The 24,850-nt window shown below is 25.9% G+C and overlaps 1 protein-coding gene across 1 annotated transcript; it reads right to left on the reverse strand.

Annotated features, from left to right (window-relative positions):
* Positions 1-413: 413 nt before the first annotated feature.
* LOC100206607 (neuronal-specific septin-3) lies at positions 414-23,986 on the reverse strand. The gene is made up of 12 exons (XM_065803696.1): positions 23,820-23,986; positions 17,132-17,159; positions 16,613-16,768; positions 10,547-10,723; positions 10,331-10,456; positions 9,504-9,585; positions 7,554-7,691; positions 3,653-3,770; positions 1,213-1,308; positions 1,020-1,110; positions 846-903; positions 414-617 (listed from the first exon to the last, which is right to left on the reverse strand). The coding sequence occupies exons 1-12, from the start codon at positions 23,838-23,840 to the stop codon at positions 500-502; spliced, it is 1,209 nt and encodes a 402-aa protein (XP_065659768.1). The 5' UTR covers positions 23,841-23,986; the 3' UTR covers positions 414-499.
* Positions 23,987-24,850: the final 864 nt, after the last annotated feature.

A 24,850-nucleotide genomic window follows, 5' to 3' on the forward strand; every position in this document is an offset into this window, starting at 1 on the left:
ACAAACAGCGGATAAAGTTATTCTATTAAGTTATATCACAAGTTACGTGACAAAATTAAAAAAGGCAAACTTTTTCCTATGAAAATTTAACAAAAGCTAATGAAACTTCAACGAAGACCAAAAATAATGACTTTAAAATTAATTATTAATCCTATATCTTAAATATTACTATAATAACTATATTTTACTTGCAGATGAAAATAGCATAAAATGATAAAGCTTAAAAAAAATTTTCTTTCGATTTTAATATCTAGATTTTTTTTTTTTTATAAAAACGAACATGATAACAGATACACGACAGGTACTCCGTCGTCACAACAACTGTCGTTTATATTACATTTTTTATAAAAACGAACACGATAACAGATACACGACAGGTATTCCGTTGTCACAACAACTGTCGTTTAAGTTACTTTTTTTACTTATCTACTTAATAAAATATTTTATTTATTATACATTTGAAAACGTTGGAGAAAAAGATTTCGAACATCCGACCCAATTAAACAACATCTTTTATGACATGAAATGCGGCATCTTGTTTTTCAGTCAATTTAATTCTTCTATAATTTTCGTAGTGAGTTATCTTTGTTACTTCAATCATATCTTCCATGTGCGTCCTATTAAATTAGAGGATATCAACAACCTTCACATCAATATAAAAAAATTTAATTAAATTTACAAACAAGTCATTTTAACAGCCCGTTTTTAATATCTTTAAAAATATGCTGATTTTGTTTATTTCAATCCGATTTAGGTATTGTTGCTTTTTTATATATTTTATATATTGTTGTTTTTTATATTTTTTAAATTTTTACTTAGTAATTTTTATTTAGTTTTTTACTTACTTGATTAAAAGATCTCTAAGCAATGGAAACTCGCAATGAGCACGATTCTCAACTAAAAAAAAAAAAAAAAGAAGGAAAATAATAAAATATAAGTAATAATAATATTAGGACTTAACACTATTTAGAATGAATATGATTTGAAAAAGTTGGACAAAAAAAAAAAAAAAACTTATATGACGCCCCATTTAGTTTTTCTTCCGAGAACGTTTTTATTTCCAACACTTACGTATCTATCGCTCCCCACTACTGCAAAAGGAATTTGCTCCTGCAACACATGTAACAATTATTTTGCAACTGATTTAAAAACTGAAAATCATTTTAAAAATTAAATTCAAATTAAATAACAAACCATGAGAATGATAGTTACCTTAACACGATTATTCATCTTAACTTCTTCTTCAGTTAGATTAGAGTGCATAATTGGATAGATATTCAAGTTGTTTAACATAATATCTTCTCTTATCTGAAATTTTTTTTTTCCATATATTTAAAGAATTATTATTAAAAAAAATAGAATTAGTTATAGAAGTGCAGGAGTAGGAAGCCCTAAAGTCCTTATTAAAACTTCACCAATAAAAAAAGTTATTCAAAAAAATCTCTAACAATGCCAATATTATCGTTAACAAAGTATTAAATAAAACCCTAATAAAATTATCAAAAAAAGTCTTCAAAATAAAATAATCAACAACTTGCTCGATTGAAAATTGATTGATTTTAAAATTGATATAAGCACAATGTTTATAAACTTTTAAACAGCGCACTAGTGTAAGCTGGTTAGTGATAAAGCACTATTAAGCTACAGGTATTATTACATCATGTCAGTAATAATCATTACCAATCATGTCAGCTTATAAAAAAACTATATCAAAAAAGTTAGGTTGCTTTTGAAACAGTTGTTGTGTCATCAATAGTTACGTAACTTAATATCCATGCATGTTTCAAATCTTTTCTGATCACAATTTTTGTTAAGTTTGTTTATTTATGTTGCTTTCTTTCATCTTTCAAAATTTTGCCTCAACTGACTGTGAACAGCTTATCTGTTTTTAACAACACTCTTATCGTAGTCTGAATGTTTTTGGAAAAGCGTTTCTAGCCATTCTATCAAGTATGGCATTCCTTGAACCACAAAATGATGAATATTGTAATGAAAAAAATTAAACTAACACCTGTTCCATTAAATTTGAGACTAACTGGAATTAGCGATATTTAATTAGTAAGCTTGATAAAATAATTAGTACTTGGTATCAAATGAAAGCTCTATCTTTCCTCTTTTAATTAAAGTATAAGTTCTCTGATTATTTTTTGTTTAGATAACAATTTAAAAGGCCAAATCAACAAGCCCTAAAAAGTCGTGTGTATAATTTTTATAAAAAAAAACATGAAGATGGAAACATGTTGTTTGGAACCATTTCAAGACGGAGGGCTACTCAAAAGCTACAATTTATAGATATATGAACAGTTACAATCAAAATAAACAATTGGGTCGCAAAGCTGGAAGTGAAAGAAGGCCTATTCTTAATACACAAAACAACCACATCAAATTAAGGAAAATGTTTAACAATCGAAGAGGCGTGTCACTTTCAAAGGCTTCTAGAAGACTTGGTTGTAGCAAAAGCACCATCAGACGAATCTTAAAATGCTTTAAAAAGCCTATTCTTTGTTATAAAAGAAAAAAATGACCAAGCAGAACTCCTGAACAGAGGCTTTGGGGTCGCCGAAAATGTGGTTGACTTTATTCAAAATATCGCAACCATGAATTTATTATTGACGATGAGTCATACTTTACTTTGTCGAATAGCACACTGGCTGGTAACAATACATACTATTCAAATGATCAAAAATTGATACCATACATTGTTAAGTATTATGATGTTGCAAAATTTGAAAAAAAACTACTTGTATGGATGGCAATCTCCCCTCGAGGGGTCACATCTATTTACATTGTTCCTTCTGGCCGAGCAGTAAACCAAGAGATCTATTTAAAAGAGTGTTTACAAAAGGGCTTGCAACCTTTTATTAATAAATATTATCGAGACACCAAGTATATCTTTTGGCTCAATTTAGCAACATCTCACTATGCTAATTCAGTAACAAAATGATTAAAAACCCAGAAGATACCATTTGTTCAAAAAAAAGACAATCCAGCAAACTTACCAGAAGCTCCTGCTATAGAGGATTTTTGGGCAATGCTTAAGCGGGATGCGTACAAGAATGGATGGTCTACAAATAATATATCAAACCTTGAGCGTCGGATTCGTTATTGTGGCAGTAGACTTGACCTAAATGCTGTACAAAAGCTGGTACAAGGTACCAATACTAGACTTGATCAAATTCAAAGATATGGAGTCTTGTTATAAATTTAATTTAATTTTCCTACTCTGCATATTTAATTCTAAGAACATACCAAAAAAAATTTTTTTATCGTGTTTATTTAAGTTTTTATTCAAGTTTAAAGCCAGTCTCAAACTTTATGGAACAGATGTTAGGTATTCAAGCAATGTATTTCCAAGTAAATTTTAAAAACAATTTTAAAACTATTTTTAATAAATATTTTTAACTTAAATAGTTTTAAAACTTGGGGAAAACACAAAACTTTTGCAATTCAATATTTTACATAAACAAAATTTCACTGAAGCATTGGGTTTAAAAAGTAATTTTATAACAAATAAAAAGATAGTTCAAAAATTTGACAAATAACAAAATTTTTATTATTTACATATTTACATTCTTTCATTAAAAGCCCTCTAAATCAACACAATTGTGTAACTCCTAGTTTTGAATAAATGTGTGTGACAAAAAATATTTACCCTGCTTTTGAAGGCCTCTCGTTCTTCTAATGTCAATGTATCTGCTTTTGCGATGACAGGAATGACATTAACACATTTATCTAAGTGTTTCATAACCAGAATGTCAAGAGGCTTTAATCTAAACACAGAATTATTATAATTTTAATGATGGTAAAATCTTTAACTAATATGTATTAAATTTGTATTTATCACTTCTTTCCTTCCTAAATAAAAAAAAAAAAAAAGAATTTTTAAAGAAAATAATTTCCTTGATCAAAAAATGTTTAAAAAATTTATAAAAGAACTGTTTCTAATAAACTTTTATTAGATACGTTAATTACTGGTAAATAGTAAATATATTTTTGTTTTGTTCTCTTATGAATGTTATTCACTTATATGAATATTTCTCATTTATATAATTGTTTTAACTGTTTTTCCTAAAATGGATATTAAACATAGGTAAAACAATTAGTTTTGTTATATTTGTATATAAATTAAAAAAAACAAAAACTTAGGGCTTGTCATACGTCATGCTTAAGAAGGTGGTGTGTGTGTGTGAGTGATTGGTTGAGACTTATACTAAAGAGTTACGATGTTGAGACAATGGGGAATGGAGTCAAAAACTTTCAAAAATTGCATCATGTAATTTGTGGCTGACTCCTTATCTTAAAAATATTTGTGAAACAAATGCAACTTTTATATTTAATTTTAAAACATGGTTTTACTATATATATTTAATCTATAATTAATGTTTTATGTTATAACTACAACATTGTTTTTTATGTTTTTGTTTGAGGTACCCAAAGAAAACCTTTTTTGCAGAGTGCTCTGTGACACAGTCTTGTCACAGAGCAACATGGAAGAGAATTTAACTAGGAAGTTTATGTCTTCTTCCTTACCAATGGCACAAAATATGCCCAGAGCTTGAGACAGAGACCCAGAACCCTAAAAACCATTGTTGATTATAATGGTAGAACTACAACAACTAAATTATGTATAAAATTAAGCATAAAATGTTTAAAGCAGTTATAAGTTGATAGATTTTTTTTTAATGTTAATCACTTCCCCAGTGCAGAGAAAACCACTACAGTTGAGGAGACTACATTATTATGGTTGTAATCCTCTTTCAACTCTTTAATTCCAAAAACACAAATCTTGAAAAACAAGGCAAGTGTGCTGGGAAACAAGATGATATAAAACAAAAAGTAGAAACTGAATATTTAGATGGATAAACAGTTTAAACTGAGCATTTAGGTGGACAACCAAAGAATAGCATTTCACATCCTGATTGTAAAATTATAAGACAAAAAAAGAATCGATTTACTAGTCAACGAGATTCATTTAGATATTTCATAAAATACTACACAACAACATTTGAATAAAGCAGAATTATATAACTATCATGCAGCTTTCATTAGAGACCATTCATATAAACAAAAAAACACGTTTTGAGTTTGATAATTTGAGGGTTGTATTAAAAACTTAATAATTAGCATGTACTTTAACATTTGCTCCTTTAACTTTGGAGGAGAAAGTATATTTACATATATACACTTATTATATAAATATATATATATATATATATATATATATATATATATATATATATATATATATATATATATATATATATATATACATATCAGATTATATATATATTGTTAGCCAGGAATATATTTTTGACAGTGCTTTTGCAATTTGGGGAATATTTATTGTTATTGCTCTCAAAATATTGGGAGTTTTTATTGATATTGTCCTATTATTTCACATTTAAAAAAAAAATTAATTGAATTTTAAACCCATTGGGAAATAAACCAAAATATTAAACCCATTGGGAATTCTACAGTAAGTCTTTCACAGGAAGACGATTGCACGTTTTTATATGAAATGGCAAATTACCTTTTACTTTGAGGATTTGACCGCGGCTATTTAAAAAAACATTGTAAAAACGCACTGAATGAAAAATATTCTGAATTATACCTTAAGTGAAATAAATTACATCAAAACTTTTAACAAATGTTTTTATATTAGTGAAACGCTTTTAAATTAAGTAACAATTTACTGATAATGGTTTTTTTTAAAAGTATAATTGACAGCTGTATATATTTTTTTAATTTATAATCTACGACAACGAAAGTTTCTTTAACGAATTTTAATATAAAGAATAAATAAAGTTAATACATTTGAAAAGATAAACAAAATTTCGTTGAAAAAAAAAAAAGACAAATGTTTTAGAAAGCCGTTACAATTAAATAAGTTTGACCTAAAATACTTTTATATTATCAAAGCGGTTTTTTATGAAGTAACAAAACACTTCTAATTAATTTTTATAATAAGTATTAATAAACTGTTGTTTTTTTTTACCTATATAATTATGTACTTTTTATGATAAATGTTTTTCTTTTGAAACATATTAAAAAAATAAAAAACAAAGTACAAATGTTAAAACAAAGAATGAAATTGTTTTTTAATTTGTAAATTAAATAGACTAAGCATTTTAGTTTGATGAGTTTTGTTTTAGTTAGGTTAAGTATTTTTTAGTTAAGTATTTTTTTTATTTTCTCTTTCGCTAAGATTTTTTTAAATTTTTTTTGAAGTTTTTCTTTAGATAAGTTTAAGTAAGTTTTTGTAGCGCATTTTAAATTATGAAAATATGTCAAAAGTCATAGTCAAATCATCAAAACAAATTATTTTTTGCGTGGTCATATAATTGTGTGCAATCGCACGTCTTCCTGTGAAACACTGTGTGTATATATATATATATATATATATATATATATATATATATATATATATATATATATATATATACATATACACACACAGAGAGTAGAATGCTGTTAACTCTGACCTATCCTAGATAAGTAAGACTTTTACTAATTCAGACAAATTTTCAATTCCCCTTTAACTTTCTCTATCAACTTAATATAAAACCATTCGCTTAAGTCGTACCCTAGTTACGTCGGACTGGTTAACTCGCTAACTCATATTATTTTTTGGGGTGCCTTTGGCAAAAAAACTTTGTTTAACAAGGACTTTTATTTTGAATTGCATATAATTGAATATATTAACAAAACTTCAATAACAATTCTAAACTTTAGGCGCTCGAGAAAAAAAATAAAACTTTGAATCAATTATAGCTAACATAGCTAAACATTTTCACTGATATCTTCAATTCGGTTAATCTTCGATTAAATTCTTTTTATGAATGACTATTTCATTAAAAATTCCAAAACATCAATTAAAATTCCAAACTTAAAACGTTTGAAAGTTAAATAACTTAACGTTAAATTTAATTTAAATAAAAATTCCAAACTTTAAACACTCAAAAAAAAAACAACTTTGCATCAAATATAATCAATATAGCTAAACTTTTTCACTGATTCAGTTTTTTTTTATTAAATTTTATTTATCAAAAATGTTGCTAGAAGTAAACTTATAAATATATAATACTAAAAGAACTCGACAAAAGAGAATCATCTGTATCTATATCGAAGAAATATGGCATTCCAAAGCAAACACTGTCTGGATGGTAAAAAAAAAACACACAAAAAAAATATATTCAGAAGTCGAAAAAATAAAACTTCTGTGAAAAGAGAAAGGATGCAAGTCTGCCTAAATGAGGATTTGGATTAAGAATGTTATACGTGGTATTTAAACACCTAACATTAAAGCATTCCTGTATCGTTCTGTGTCGATAAGTCTGACTTTTTCAGAAAGTCTGACATAAGCTTAATTTGGACATTTGTTGAGTCTGACAATATATATAACCCTTCAGAGTCCAAGTTAACGGGATTCTACTGTTTGTATATATACATACATACATATATATGTGTATATATATATATATATATATATATATATATATATATATATATATATATATATATATATATATAATATATATAGAAGTTTCATTTACCTGTGACCTGTTGGGGAAATGAAATAAAGACAGCAATGTACACGATTGTCAGGAATTTTAATTCTTCTGTTAATACTTATCTCTTCATTTAAATAAATGTCATATTGACGATTTATGTAACCAACAACTGGCTCCCAACTATAAAAAAAAAAAGAAAAAAAGAAATAACAATACACATTTATTTCAGTCACTGCTTTTTAATGTTAATCAAAACTTATGTTCATATTTATTTATATTATTTTGTTTATTATTTTATAACTGACAGTATACAAATGAATTGTATTAAAAGCATACAGATATTTAATAATTAATTTTTTTGATATTAAATAATAAAAATACTTAGTATATTAAGTATATTATAATATTACTTTCAATTTTAACAATCACAATAACTATCATGACTAATGTTATTGTCATGTTAATATTATTGGTTGGGTTATTGCAAAAAATTAATACATAAATTCTCAAAATTTGATACATTGGGACAACAAAGAACACAGAAAAAAAAACAATTTGTTACCGCCACAACTAATTTGAATCAAATTTAGGCATATAGTAGTCATTAAAACTGATGCCATAATGAAGAGATGTGAAAAATAACAAGCTATTTTAGTTCAAGTTACATTTTGAGAAAACACTTGGTAAAAAATAAGTAGGATGGTAAAGCACTAGTTCATGTTAAAACCTTACTAGGGAATCTGGATAATTCCTATGTTTCATTAACTGAAAACTAATGGATGCAGTTAACTAAATTAAAAACTTTCTCATCTATTAGCTGTCACAAAAACTTTGTAAGCTAAAGAATTTACATCTTTTTCTTGCCAGATTAAAAAGTTTAATTCTAAAATTAGGTTTAATTGCAGAACAAATTCTTTATAAAAAAATAAGAGGAATTTCAACCAGATAATCCTTATAACTGCTATTTATATTGATCCAACAAATCAAATCTAGTTTGTACAGTGTTTCTAAGGAATAAATTGGGCACTGTAATATGGCAAATGAAGAGGCTATTATTTAAAACTTTGAACTGGAAGAAGAAATTCAAAGCATTTTATGCAAACTTTTTCCGATCAAGAAAAAAAAATTTTAATTTTAATTATGAATAAAAATAAAAATAGAAAGTCAAAACATTATATCTTAAAATGTAAAATGTAATTATATAATATAAATGTAATTATATAAGAAAAATGATTTGAAAAAGAAGTGAAAATATTCAGATTTTTTAACACTTTGTTAAAAATTGATTCAAATCCGAACATTTAATAAAATCTAGAAAAGATAATAAAACATTGAGAATAAAAATTTCAAAGCAATTAAAACGCTAAACAAATATTTTATTGATTATAAACATTTCAAAGTGAATTTAAACATTTTAAAATGTTTTCAAAATCATTTAAAAAAAAAAAAATTGGAATATATTTGTTTATTAACAATTTTTTTTTAATGTAATAAACAAAAAATGATATATAGATTAAAATAAAAATATATTTTTTTACCAATGTTTCATACTATGTCATTTTTATATTATGTTACTATTGTTACTAGCCAACGAAATTTGAATTGGACACCATTGCTTAAAATTCAAAAATAAAGTTATCTATAACAAGTTGTTTTAAACATGGAAAAAAAAATTTAGTCATTGTAAACACAATGATTGCTTGCAAATACTGTTCTAAATTTACTAATAAATTTTTGTTTATGTGAAACAAAATTATTAAATAAAAACATTTATTAGTATTCATCATTATTTCATTATTTTCTTTGTGCATATTTTAGTGATTATTATAAATAAATATACTATCATATTAATTAGATATTAATGTTACTATTATAAATAATTTATATTAATTATTTATATGTAAATGTGTTTCATTTATAACTTAGATTTTAACTTTTTTAGATTTACCTTCTAAAAGATTCAATGAAAATTAAAAAAAAAAAAAAACCTACCAATCTTTATTGTTAATTTGATCGCCAAAGCCAGGCGTGTCGGTTACTGTAAGTTTTAAATTAACACCTTTTTCTTCTAGAACTATAAAACAGATAAAAAACACTGATAAGAATAAATTTTTCACATAATTTTATGCATAACAATTAATATACTAACAAAGTGTGAATAATAAGTAACATTAACAAAACAATGTTTCTAATTAATACATTAATATAAAAACATGTATAATTAATAACCAGAGCAACACTATGTTTATACAATGTACAATGTTTATACAATGTACAATGTTTATACAATGTACAATGTTTATACAATGTATAATGTTTATACAATGTATAATGTTTATACAATGTATAATGTACTAAACTTTATTGTATACAGGTATAGCTACATAACAACAGGTACAGTTTGATCTTTTTCAACAATCATCTTAATTGCTGATTACTTGCAGCCTTAGGTAAAACATGAATTAGTGTATGAGCTTATTGTTGAAACAAATTATATCCCACTTGCTTTATTGTATATCCCACTTGCTTTATTGTATATCCCACTTGCTTTATTGCAAATTTCTATTGGTGTCAGGGTTGTTTCCTAGAAAAGTCTGTAAACAATTGTTTCACTTAAAACTAGCACAAAAGTACATAACTGCATGCTAAATACAAAAACTGGTTTATCCGCCTGTTTAAAAGTGAACTTATAATAAACATGATCAAGTGCACTGCTGGTTTGGATGCAAACATTTTTTTGCAGCCATTAATATAGATGCAATTAATATGCAAACCTGTGTTAACTATTAATATAAAATACTTCTTAAAAGCAACTATACCATGAGTTATAGTTTTTATTTCTACTGTTTTGGGAATGGTACTGGTTTCAGTGGTACAACTAGCTCGTGCTGCACGTGTTTTAAACAGAGTATTGATCAATGTTGATTTACCTAACCCTGCAGAACCTAGAAAAAAAAAAAAAAAAGTAAAAGTATATATATATCTTACCAATAACTTATCTCTAAAATAAATCTTTAAATACAAAATAAATTTACCAACAACCATAATGTTAAACTCAAAGCCTCGTTTCAAGGCATTAAGTCTCAGTTGTTCTTGGATAGAATCAAAGCCAACATAACCATCTACAGGTGTTTTTAATTTGACACCCCATTGTGTAGTCATTCCCATTGTTTCCAGCATAATATTGAGGAAGTTGTTGTATGATAGCATTCCTAAAATATGATTAACTATTAAATATCAAGCACTTGAAACATGAAAAAAAAGCAGAATAAAATTAAAAGTAATATAAATATAAATAAACAATAAAAATAATAAAACAACAAAGAAAATAAATGACTAGGATATTATTTATTATAAAAATATGAAACAATATTTTGCAATTTTGTGAGAATAGATCAATGACATTTTGCATATTTAACAAAAAAAAAAGAGAATTTAAAATTACAACAATAAGTTATAACTTTTTAATTAATAATTTTAATATAATACACTATATCATTTCAAATGCTATATAGATCAAGGCAATAAAGCTTAATAGATGACATGTAGTTAAACTAATTTTAAAAGGACTATGTTTGAAAGTATTGTTTCAAGTACAAGGAATCTGGTGTGGTCATTGTCATTTTCTAATATTAAGGAGATTTGAAGATTAAAAACTCTTACCTTTTTTCTTCTAATGTAAAAAAAACTTTTTTTATTTTTTTATTTAATTATTATATATTAATTATATGTTAATTTATCTCCCCAAGGCCAAGAAGGCCACTACAGTTGAGGAGGCTACTTAAATTGTGGTTACAACACTCTTTCAACCGAAACACAAACCTTGACAAAAATGGTTGCTATGGGAAGAAACAATTAGAGGGCAGTACTACCGGGGACATAGAGGGCATCAAACTCAAACTTCTTTCTTATGAGGTGAGTGTTCTACCACTACACTACTACTTCATTTAAAATTAATTAATTTGCTATTTTTAATTAAAACAGTTTTTCAGACAAAACATAATATATATATATATATATATATATATATATATGTGTGTTATGTTACAACACTCTTTCAACCGAAACACAAACCTTGACAAAAATGGCTGCTATGGGAAGAAACAATTAGAGGGCAGTACTACCAGGGACATAGAGGGCATCAAACTCAAACTTCTTTCTTATGAGGTGAGTGTTCTACCACTACACTACTACTTCATTTAAAATTAATTAATTTTTAATTTTTAATTAAAACAGTTTTTCAGACAAAACATAATATATATATATATATATATATATATATATATATATATATATATATATATATATATATATATATATATATATATCAGGGTGTTAGCCAGCCCAATTGCACCGCATATACCGCGGAATTCCCAATGGATTAAAAATCCCCATAATTCAATGACCTTTTTTTTATAGTAAAAGTAATAGGACAACTTCAATGAAAATTTCCAAAATTTTGTAGAACAATAAAAATAAATATTCCCAATATCGCATAAAGACGGTAAAAAATATATTTCTGGTCAAAACCCTGTATACGCACACACACACACACACACACACACACACACACACACACACACACACACACACACACACACACACACACACATATATATATATATATATATATGTATATATATACATACATACAAAAGAACCAACTAAACTAAGTTGAAAAACTGAAATAGAAAAAAATACTATAAAGTTATGTACTGTGATTTTAACACTTTTAAGGAAGTCCTCTATCACATTAACACTTTTAAGGCACACTTCCATCACATTCCAGCACAAACAGTTAAAAGGTATATTCCATAACACAAAAAGAAATAATCAATAACTCTGACAATTTCGATCTAACTTACTACCTCTTGTTAAATAATTACAAATTATAAGTGTTAAAAAATATAACATTTGTCAGAGGACAGGTTTAAACTTTTGACTGAAAGCCTTCAATAGTTCTCACTTGGATTTTTCTATTATGCAAAAAAGGTTAAAAGAAATATCAAAATCAAAGGAAATATAAATATTTTAGGTAAAAAATTAAGTAATATCTGTCAAATTATTGGTCTTTTTATTTAGTTGTTGGATCTCCAAGTGGAGATCCAACATATTAACATCTTTAAAGTAACATTAAGTGGACACTCTATCTTTTTGTACTATTTTTTTTTTTTTTTTTTTTGTTATTTCACCTCCCCAAGGCCCAAAGGCCACTACAGATGAGGAGGCTACTTATTTGTGGTTATAACCCTCTCTCAACTCTATAACTCCGAAACACGAACCTTGACGAACAAGGCCGCTGCGCGGAGAAACAAGTTGAGCGCGGTACTACCAGGGACGTGGTGGGGATCGAACTCGGAACCTCTCGCTTATGAAGCGAGCGCACTACCACTACACCACTACCGCATACTATACTATAACATTAACAACTTAACACTTTATACTATAACATTAACAATTTAATAACATTTAAATAATTTAAAGTAACATTCAGTGGACACTGTATCTACTTGTACTATACTATAACATGAACAATTTACTAAGATATAAGAGAAAAAAAGCACTGTGTATTTAATAAGGAAGTTTTCTTGCTGCCTTTTTCACCAATGCTGTATAATTGGAGTAGGCATTGACCATTGGATTATTTGGTTCTAATTGATTGCATCAACAAATGCTGATCTTCAAAGATTTTTTGTGAATTATGTTCTAACAATCATTATGTCAAAAGGCTTTTCATACACAATTTAATATACAGGGTGCGGAAAAAGTATAATTTAAAAAAATTATCTGTATGGTGTTTTCTTTCAATACATAGTGTGTTTTTAGTATTCTTTTGTATTCCTTCGTATTCTTTTAGTAATTTTAGTATTATTTTGTTTTAAATTAAAGTGTAACTTTTGCTGTTTATATTTTTGTATGGGAACTTTTTCCGCACCCTGTACACATAAAGATTTTCTACATTTATTCTTGTCTTATAGATGCTACAATTTTTTTTTTACAATTTTAATCAAAACCTGTTTTAAATACGATATAATCAAAACATGATATATTATGAATATTTTAATTTGTAATTATCAAAACGTGTTGCATACATATTATGTAATTAAAACATGTTGCATGCACATTTTAATTTATACTTATTAAATTATGTTGGATACACATTTTAATTTGTAATTGTCAAAATATGTTGCATGCATACTTTAATTTGTTATTATCACCCCTTCCATCTAATACACAATGAGATTTTTCAGTCACAACAGTTATCAAGTAAGCTTTAAAGTAAGAAGATCGAAAACAGTATTGAATGTCTGAAAGTAAGTTATTTGACTCAAGATAGGATGTTAGAAATTTATTGATTAAAGACTCAAAGACCTTGCTAATAACAGATAAAAGACTGATCGGACGATAGTTAGAGGGGTCAGAATGTTCTCCAGAGTTTTAAAAATGTGGATCCACAGAAGCCATTCTCCATCAGGAAAACAAAATTGAGTCAAGCATTTATGAAATATGTTAGAGAGAAGTGAAGAGAGTTCTGGAGAACTGTAAAACTATAACAGGAATATTGTCCGGACCACAAGCCATAGAAGAGTTTAATTGATATATGACTTTGGCAACAGAAGCTAGAGTGATTTAAATGTCTAACAATGGGTTAACCTGTTTAACTGGAATAAAAAGAGTATGAGTCAAATTTTAATAAAAGTTCTTTGCAAATAGTTCAGCCTTGAACTTGGTCTTTGGTTGAGACAAGGCTGTTAGCGTTGTCTCTGGTTGAGAACTGATTAACTCAAAGTTTTATCAATACACAAAACTTAAAAACAGAATAAAGGTGACCACCAAATTCCCTGCTAAAAGCATTTAAGTATTTTACAAACTGTTTATTAAAAGTAAAAAGTTTTAATTTTTAAGACATTTTTAATTATTTTTGGGCAATAAATAAATTTTAAATATATTTAAGGTTTCAAATCTATACTTTAGTGATAATGAATTTTGTTGTTCTAAACATAAATTGAAAAGTGAATTCAATTTAATTAAAATATATTATATAAATATTATTAAAAAAATATTTATCATTTAAGAATAATTTAATTTTGTTACTTTTTTTACTTTATTTAATTTAATTTTTAACTTAGCCCTTTAATTATATTATTTAAACATTTGGTGACAATTTTTATTTTGATTTAGAAAACTCTAAATATATAAATATATTATCATGAAATATATAAATATATTATTATGTATATAAATATATTATTATGAAATTAATTTGAACTCATGAACCACACACTATTGATTTGATAATAACATAAAACAATATTTTTAAACATTCCAATAATGCCAAACTTTTTAAGCATATTGTTAACACAAATAAAAAATTTGAAATCTTTTTTTATTTGTTATTGTTAATTAAAATTATTGGTAACAAATAAAAATAGAACACTATTTTAAAAATAGAACACTATTTAAAAGTTTTTTAGATGAGAGTAAATAGTTACAATTGCTACTTATGTGGATTCATTATAAATTTCAAAAACCCTATAATTATGCTCAATGGTACACATAATACAATTGAATGTGTTAGCCATGACAATATTGAAGTTACAAAACAACTAAAATAAGCCATTCTGACTGATAACACTTTTAATAATATGGCTGACAGCAATCAAATTTTAAGTAATTTTACAAAGTCACTTAAGTGTTGCGATCTTCAAAAAAAAAAGAAACATGTGAGTGAGTGTCATCAAATAGCAAAAGATTTTTTAGTGATGCTAAAATAAAAACTAAATTTTATACTAAAATTAAAAAACAAAGTTGCTAAAAAAAAATCACCATTTAATAAAAACTTAAAAAAAAAATTAACAAACTATTATCAAATATTGTATACTGTCAAAAAAAAATTTTTATTTTAATGTTTTATTATCTTTTAAGATAATATCTATCTTTTATTATCTTTTAAATGTATCAGGTGAACAAAGTTTAACTTTTAACTTTAACTTAAACCATATTTTATATGTTATCAAGTTTTTTAAATAAGCACTCATATTTCAACTATTTATTATCTTAAAAAACCACTCTGATAACAAATATTTCTCTTAAAAAAACCACTCTGATATAGTTATAACTATAAGTTATAACTTTCTTAAAAAACCACTCTCGTAACTGTATCATCATAATAAAAAAACTGAAAAGCAGGTTTTAACCAGGATTATAAAAGATATATCATCAGCTTAGAGTGCAAAGCTGCTAAATCTATTTTTGACCGTTATTTTGTTTTACCAAATATTTCTAAAAACAAAAAAATAAACAAAGAAAGATAGTCACTATCAGTTTCAACTTTATACAAAAACGCATGTAAATGTATTTAAAGTAAATCTTTAAACAATCAATTTCTTTATTTTAGCGATGGTTTTTAGTCTCTCCTGTAAAGTAATATACTATGGAGTTAGCAGGATACACTCTAAGCAGGCGATATGAAAGATAAAATATAAAAAGTGTTAAAACAAGTTTCTCTTGATTGTGCAATTGAAAGTGTCAATCATTTAAACCATAATGATTATAATAATTATTTAAGGTTGGCAGCACAATTAAAAACATGGTAAAATTTTATGGTGGAATATCTACTGAAATTTATTTCAGTTAATTATTAGCTTATTTCAAATTTTGCTATCAATTTCAAATTAATATTTTATGTTTTTTGTGAAAACCAGATAATTTAAAACTAGATATACTAAAACCACGTGACCTACAACCACATGCTAAAATAAGATTAGAAAAATAGAGTACTAACCAACCTACAAGTGAGAAAACTTTTTGTTTCATGATAATTATAGTTATAGTTTTATTGCAGTAATGAAAGTAAATATGATTAACTTAAATATTGCTAATTTTATGTTAAAACTTTTATTTAATATTAGATTTTATTTTATTTTTATATAAATAAAGATTTTATATAAATTAGTTTAATTTATATAAGAAATGATTATATAAAAAAGATATTTTTTGCATATTTGTTAATTATAAAACTATGAATATAAATTCAAAAAGTATAAATTAAAACTCAAAAATAAAAATTAAATAAATGTACATTCAAATTAGGTACAAACCTTTTTCTGATCGAGCTTCTGATTTTTTATTCACTATTTCCTTTTCTGTTTCACTAAAGTTTGGCCCCATTAGCTGTACAGCCAGTGTAGTGATAGTGGCCACATCTACCCTGCCAGTTTCTTCAACATCAGCAAATTTAAAGACTTTGTTGAGAGCTCAATAAATAAAAATCAGAAATCTTAATAAACTTGCATAATAATAGAAATGAGAAAAAAATTTATGAAGAAAATTTTATTAAACACTAAAAATATATTCAAAATTATGCCTGTACCATGGAAGGGAGGGTCATCAGGTTTACTCAACACCCCTTTTTTTATAAATTCTCTTAATTTCACGCAAGTTTTATAACAAAAATTGAGCAAAAAGTTTATTCTAAACTGCTTTTTTTTTTCAAAAACAACCCCTTAAAGATTTTAACGGTACAAACCTAACAACCTTGGCTTACTATCAGTAATTATTAATACATTATAAATATTGGGTACCAACTCGTAACCACTAATACAATATAAAAGCATTACCTTCTGCTTGTGAGTTTGTCAAAACACTCTAAATTATAAAAATATGCTTACTTAATAAGTATAACACAAAATTAATAAAATAGTAAACATAAAAACATAAAAGCTAAATATAAATAGTATAATCAAAGATAAATAATTATTTTATACTAAAATTTATGTATTTTGGCATTTTCTGTAAAATATAAAAGGTTGTTTTCTATATAAGAGATGCAAGTGTAAGTTAAATGTTAAAACAGTGCCAGACAGAAATGTTTGAAAGTGGGAAATTTCTAGATAAATACATTTAGAGCACAGCAAAACCCTAAAAAACTTAGTACATTCTTACTTTTAATTATTTTTTATTATCAGTTTTAATAGTCATGAAATAATTTTGATTCTATAGCAACATCAAAATGTTAAAATTGATATTTTATTGAGTCAAAAACAAACAAAAATACACAAACCATTTAAATTTTCAACCATAATTTTAAATTTAACTCTGATGCATATTTATTTTTCTAATATATGTTTAAGACTTTGACATTTATGAGTTTGAAACAAAGTTTTTTATCAAAAAATGTTTTCTATCAAATCGAGTAACTAAATTATCAACTAACTAAAAACAAATTTTCAAGACATATGTATGTATATATACATATACATATATATATATATATATATATATATATATATATATATATATATATATATATATATACATATATACATATATACATATATATATACATATATACATATATATATATACATATATACATATATATATATATATTATATATATATATATATATATATATATATATATATATATATATATATATATATATATATATATATATATATATGGGTCATTCCATGCCAAGTGGTGCAAATTTTAATGAGGTCCCTCATGGACCATCTCAGATTTTATTGAAATTTTTTGATTTTGTACATATATATGTTAAAAGCATGTTTTGAAAATTTTAGATAATATCTAATATGGTTCTTGAGAAAACACTATTTAAGTAGTGGGCTATTTTGCATAAAATTTCACTCTACAAGAAAAAAGGGTTTTTTCATCATTTTTAACAGCCAATAACTTTTGAACAAGTTAGTTTTATACTTCAATTATTATAAGATAGCAAGTGTGCTGTAGATACTTTGAAAAAAGAAAAAAAATATTATTTCTGGCATCTTAACTTTTTCCATAATGGCGGGCTAAAGTTGATTTTTTTGTTTTAAGAATAAGTTTTTTTGTGATTTTAAAGACCTTAATCTTAAAAACTAGTTACAAAGTTAATACAAATCAAATTGCCTGCTGATCTACCTGTGGTGGATTAACATTTTTTAAAAAATCAGTTGATTAAAGAGCTGCATTCAAAAGTTATAGGTCTCCAAAATGAGTCAGATCGAGATTTTCGTAAAATTGATCTGTGATGCAAAGCATCTGTTACCTAAGATGGCACTTTTTTTTTTTTATAAAATTTTTTATACGCATCAATTAAAGACTGTTAATTAATAACAACCAAAAAAATTAATGGGCGCTTATTTATAACCCCTAAAAGGTAGTCTCTAAAAGTCAGGTAAATTTTCCATAAAAAATTATTACTTTTTAAAAGTTTAGTTATTGTTTCATTTAATTCTATATTACTAGTATGTCAATCTAAAAAGTACTAATAAAACCAAATAAATTGTTGTATTTTAGAACTAATTAATAATAAGTAATATGCCTGAGCTTTCTACTTGCTGTATTGGTAAAGCATTAAATGAACAGTGCTATCTATCTAATAAAAGTAAACGCTACCAAGAACTGTCTAAACTAAACCAAGAGCTTATTTCTTTGAGAAGCAAAATAAATCCCATAGATTTTATTTGTAGCTATCACGAGAAAGTTTACTTGTCGAGGTATGAGAATGAACATCGCAGGTATTGTTGTAATCCATTGAACAAGCACGCAAAAAATGTGAAAAGTAAGTTTCAATATTTAATATCTTAATTTAATAAAAATACCTTAATAACACTAAATAAATAAAAATAAAAAAATTTAATAATTATTTCCGTTATTTTTTAGATTCTCTTTGAGTTATCAGTCTTTCATATGCCAAAGATTTTGGTTTAATACCTGGTCAAAAAATTTGCACTAGTTGCAGAAAAGTTCTGAATTGCAAACATAATACAAAAGAAAATGAACTCCAAGAAAAAGAAATTTATGTTGACAACCATACATTAAAAGAAGATCTTAATTCAAGTATTGCAAGTTTTGGATGCTCACCTCTAAAACTTGTTTCAAAAAAAGATAGAGTTGCATATGGAAAGCGTAAAATTGATAGCGTAAGAGCTCATACACAAAAGGCTGTTGCCAATGTGCTAGGTTTAGAAATAGCTGCACTTTGTGGAATTGAATCACCCTCAAAAAAATGTTTGAAAAAAACAAACACAGATTTAGACAATATTATGACTCAAATTAAGTCAAAATTTGAAAAAACATTATCAAATTCTGAAAAAATCACACTTCTTACACTCACTCCAGACAGTTGGTCAATAGAGAAAACTCAGAAGTTTTTTTTTACTTCAAAAAGATCTGTAGTACAAGCCAGAAAATTAAGTAAAAATAGTGGAATACTATCAAAACCTTCTCCAAAATCGGGTAGAAAACTAAGCGAAGATGTAATTACAGAGGTTGTTCATTTCTACGAATGCGATGAATATTCAAGGGTTTGTCCAGGAAAAAAAGAGTTTGTTTCAGTTAAAGTAGATAGTAAAAAGCAACATATCCAAAAGCGCCTTCTACTAGTCAATATGAAAGAGCTACATATTGAGTTTAAAAAGAAATATAATTATCTTAAAGTTGGATTTTCAAAATTTTGTGAGCTAAGGCCCAAGTGGTGCATTCCTGTGGGTGGTGCTTCTGGTCTGCATGCAGTTTGTGTTTGCCAGTACCATCAAAATGTAAAGCTCCTTGTACAGAAAATTCCTGGAATTTCTGATTACAAAATCTTATTAAAATTAATGGTTTGTAGCATTGAAAATAGAGATTGTATGCTGCATAGCTGCGATAAATGTCCTGCTAAAAAGGCTTTGTTAAACTACATTGACACTTTGTTTACAGAAAAAGAAATTAGTGAAGTTAACTTTTATCAATGGCAAAAATCAAATTACCAATGTACTTTAGTACCAGCAACTCTACCTTTAGATGAATTTATTGAAATGGTTTATGAACAGTTAGATAGTTTACGAGTGCATCATTTTATATCAAAAAGTCAAGCCACCTACTACCAACATTTGAAAACTAATTTAAAAGAAAATCAAGCTTTGGTTCTTCTTGACTTTGCAGAAAACTATAGTTTTCTAATACAGGATGCAGTGCAAGGTTTTCACTGGAATAACAGCCAAGCAACTGTGCACCCCTTTGTTGCGTATTTTATAAAAGATGGAAAACTTGATAGTCAAAGTTATTGTGTTATATCAGATCATCTGAAACATGGAACAGATGCTGTTCATTGCTTTATCGGTAATGTTATTGATAAACTTAAACAATTACAAACATTTGAACACATTATCTATTTTAGTGATGGAGCTGCATCACAATATAAAAATTACAAAAATCTTATCAACTTATGCTACCATAAACACGATTTTGACATGACTGCAGAGTGGCACTTTTTTGCAACATCGCATGGTAAAAGCCCTTGTGATGGTGTTGGTGGAACAGTGAAACGTCTTGTTGCACGAGCCAGTCTACAATCACTAAACGATCCTATTGACACACCAAGCAAAATGTACAGCTGGTGTGTTCAACACGTCAAAGGAATATCTTTTTTTTTTGTTGACAAAGTTTCAATAGAAACACATACTACAAACTTCAATTTGGAAGAGAGATATCGTTCTTGTTCGACAATACCTGGAACACGAAACCACCACAGTTTTATCCCAATGTCACTTACCTCAATAAAAACAAGAAGAGTCTCATTTGATATTATTTGCACTAATGTGGATTTTTCTACTTGCAGAGTTTATATTAATAAAATTTCCAGTTACTCACCAGGAGAATATGTGGCCTGCATTTACGATGCTCAATGGTATTTAGGAAATATTCTTAGTATTTCAGAAGAGCATCAAGATCTTAATATGAAATTCATGAAAAAGTCTTTATGTAACAAGTTTACGTGGCCATGCAGAGATGATCTTTGTTGGGTACCTCTAATGCATATTTTATGCAAAGTGCAATCTCTTAAAGTCCAGTCAAACAGTGGAAGATTTTATAGTATTGACTTAAAAGAAATCAATGAGATTATTTTATTATTTGAGAAATTTAACTTTTTGTAAATTTTACTATTTTTGTTTATTTTCTTAAAAACATTTTGTTTGTTTTTCATTAAAAAAATTATTGTATTATAAAGAGGGGAGGGGACAGAGGGGAGGGGACTTTATCTATTGGGATTTAAAAGTTCTTTATCTAAAGGGATTAAAAGGCTTTAAGCATTGATATTTTTTAATTGATATTTTATAATAAATAACATTATATAATTCAATGCATTTATTTATTATGTCAATTTCAGAATTTTATGGAAAATTTACCTGACTTTTAGAGACTACCTTTTAGGGGTTATAAATAAGCGCCCATTAATTTTTTTGGTTTTTATTAATTAACAGTCTTTAATTGATGCGTATAAAAAATTTTATATAAAAAAAAAGTGCCATCTTAGGTAACAGATGTTTTGCATCACAGATCAATTTTACGAAAATCTCGATCTGACTCATTTTGGAGACCTATAACTTTTGAATGCAGCTCTTTAATCAACTGATTTTTTTAAAAATGTTTATCCACCACATGTAGATCAACAGGCAATTTGATTTGTATTAACTTTGTAACTAGTTTTTAAGATTAAGGTCTTTAAAATCACAAAAAAACTTATTCTTAAAACAAAAAAATCAACTTTAGCCCGCCATTATGGAAAAAGTTAAGATGCCAGAAATAATATTTTTTTTCTTTTTTCAAAGTATCTACAGCACACTTGCTATCTTATAATAATTGAAGTATAAAACTAACTTGTTCAAAAGTTATTGGCTGTTAAAAATGATGAAAAAACCCTTTTTTCTTGTAGAGTGAAATTTTATGCAAAATAGCCCACTACTTAAATAGCGTTTTCTCAAGAACCATATTAGATATTGATCTAAAATTTTCAAAACATGCTTTTAACATATATATGTACAAAATCAAAAAATTTCAATAAAATCTGAGAGGGTCCACAACAGACATATCCACCACTTGGCAGTGCTTTACCCATATATATATATATATATATATATATATATATATATATAAATGTATATATATATATATATATATATATATATATATATATATATATATATATATATATATATATATATATATATATATATATATATATATATATATATATATATATATATATATATATATCAGTAGTAGAAAATCACTTAACAAAAATTTTTTCCATTTAACACTGTGTTTCATCAACAAAGATTCATCAGAAAATCATTTTTTCAAAGATTCATTAGAAAATCAGATTTTCTGATGAATCTTTGTTGATGAAACACAGTGTTAAATGGAAAAAATTTTTGTTAAGTGATTTTCTACTACTAATATAATTGCTCTGTTCTTTTAAGAACATTGAGCACTCTATTGTGTAGAATACTTTTTAAAGTTGTTTAAATTTATATATATATATATATATATATATATATATATATATATATATATATATATATATATATACATACATATATATATATATATATATATATATGTATATATATATATATATATATATATATATATATATATATATATATATATATATATATATATATATTAACACGCATTTTTGTGTCTATTTCTATAGCCAATGCGCACTTTTGAGTATTTATATTTTTGGACTTTGACACGGAATATAAACTAACAGTTTTTTAAATTTAAAATTTATAAGCTGAGAGTATACTTTGTAATTTTATATAAACACTTAAATAACTTTAGTATAAAAATTGTATAAAATATGACTGTATTTTAAACTGTGTTTTAAATATATACTTCTTTTTTTCAGAGGTTTTGTTGCTGTTGTTTCAACTCGGTTACATAGTGACGAGAAACTTAATACAAAATATTTTTTTTCATTAAATTTCTTTTTTTTGTAATAAACTATTTTGCAAGTTTAAACTTACAAAGTTTAAATTTGAAAAACAAAACAATTTATTTATTTTTGAGTATAAACAACAATTTCTTGTTGCCTAGATTATAGTCTAGTAAGAACTTCAGAACAATTTTTTAATTTATTTTATAATGATTAAAAATTTAAAAATGCAATAATTTATGTTTTATTTGCAGAAAATATATTAAAAATATAACAATTTATATTTACAATCTAATAGTATAATTATAACACATATAATTATAATATAATAATTAATATATATATATATATATATATATATATATATATATATATATATATATATATATATATATATATATATATATATATATATATATATATATATAAATAAGAATAAATTTTTTTTTATTGTATAAAATATATATTATATAATTGTAATTACAACTCGATTTGGCAAATTATGATTGGCTGCTTTTATTTTACTCAGAGAAATTTTGGTGAACAATTATCATTAATTTTATATATAACGCCTAAAAAAGTAACATATGGTGTACCTTTCCCGATTCTGAATCCATACTTTGACTTAAAAAAAAGAAAAAACAACTAAAAATTCATCACAATTTTTTCATTCCCGCCCTTGTTTATGTCAACTTAAAAGGAAGCGAATTTTTAATAAACAAAGACTCTTCGCCACCGTGAATAAAAGATAAAAATTTTTTTCACTTAGTACATGTTTTTTGTTTAATAAGCTTCTCTTTTTTTACCGTAATCCAAGGGTGCGCCAACCTGTGGGTGCAGGAGTAAGAATCGCACACGGGCGATTCACACGCCTGCACCCATAGGTTGGCGCCTAAAAAAAAGTCCTCTATATCTATTTTTTTTTTTTTTAAAGTTTCTTTAGAAAAAAAGTGTATATGAGTCGGGGTGGAGGGTGGGGGTGGGGATGGGGTGGGGTGTGTGGGTGGGGAGTTGGGTAAGGGTAGTGCACCCTGACCTTCCAGTGTTGTTTGTCCTGATATTATCTGTTTATTGAAATATTCGACGAGGAAAAAATAACTATAGTTGTTTGCTTTGTGTAATGCGCATAATTAGTTATTCACTTTCCATATATAAATAATACTTCAAAAATTAAGTTGAAATACAAGAACAATTTTTAGGCTTTTCCACAAATTAGTTACAAGAGCTTTTTATGTACCTTGTGTGGCACACTATTTGAATTTAGTCATAAATGACGCAGCAAAACCTTCAATTGAAACCATAAATTTTGGAAAATAAATAGAAAATGTGTGACCTATATCAGACGATAGTTTTGAAACAATTTTGGCTAAAGCAGCAATAGTTGCAAAAATAATATGTTGCAAAGCAGCATTTCCCAAAATGAGTACTATTTGACAGCGCAAAAAAAGGGCACCATTTCATTACGAAAACACTGATGTAACAATTGATGATCTGGAACGTCACTACAGAATTAATTTTTACTTTTCACTTTTAGATACAGCAATTTCCAAACTAGAATAACGTTTTAAGCTTTTGAACGCACACAGCGAAAGTTTGGATTTTTTTATTGATATTTATTCTTTGTCGG

This window comes from Hydra vulgaris, chromosome 08 (assembly GCF_038396675.1).
Source record: "Hydra vulgaris chromosome 08, alternate assembly HydraT2T_AEP".
Lineage (NCBI taxonomy): Eukaryota > Metazoa > Cnidaria > Hydrozoa > Anthoathecata > Hydridae > Hydra > Hydra vulgaris.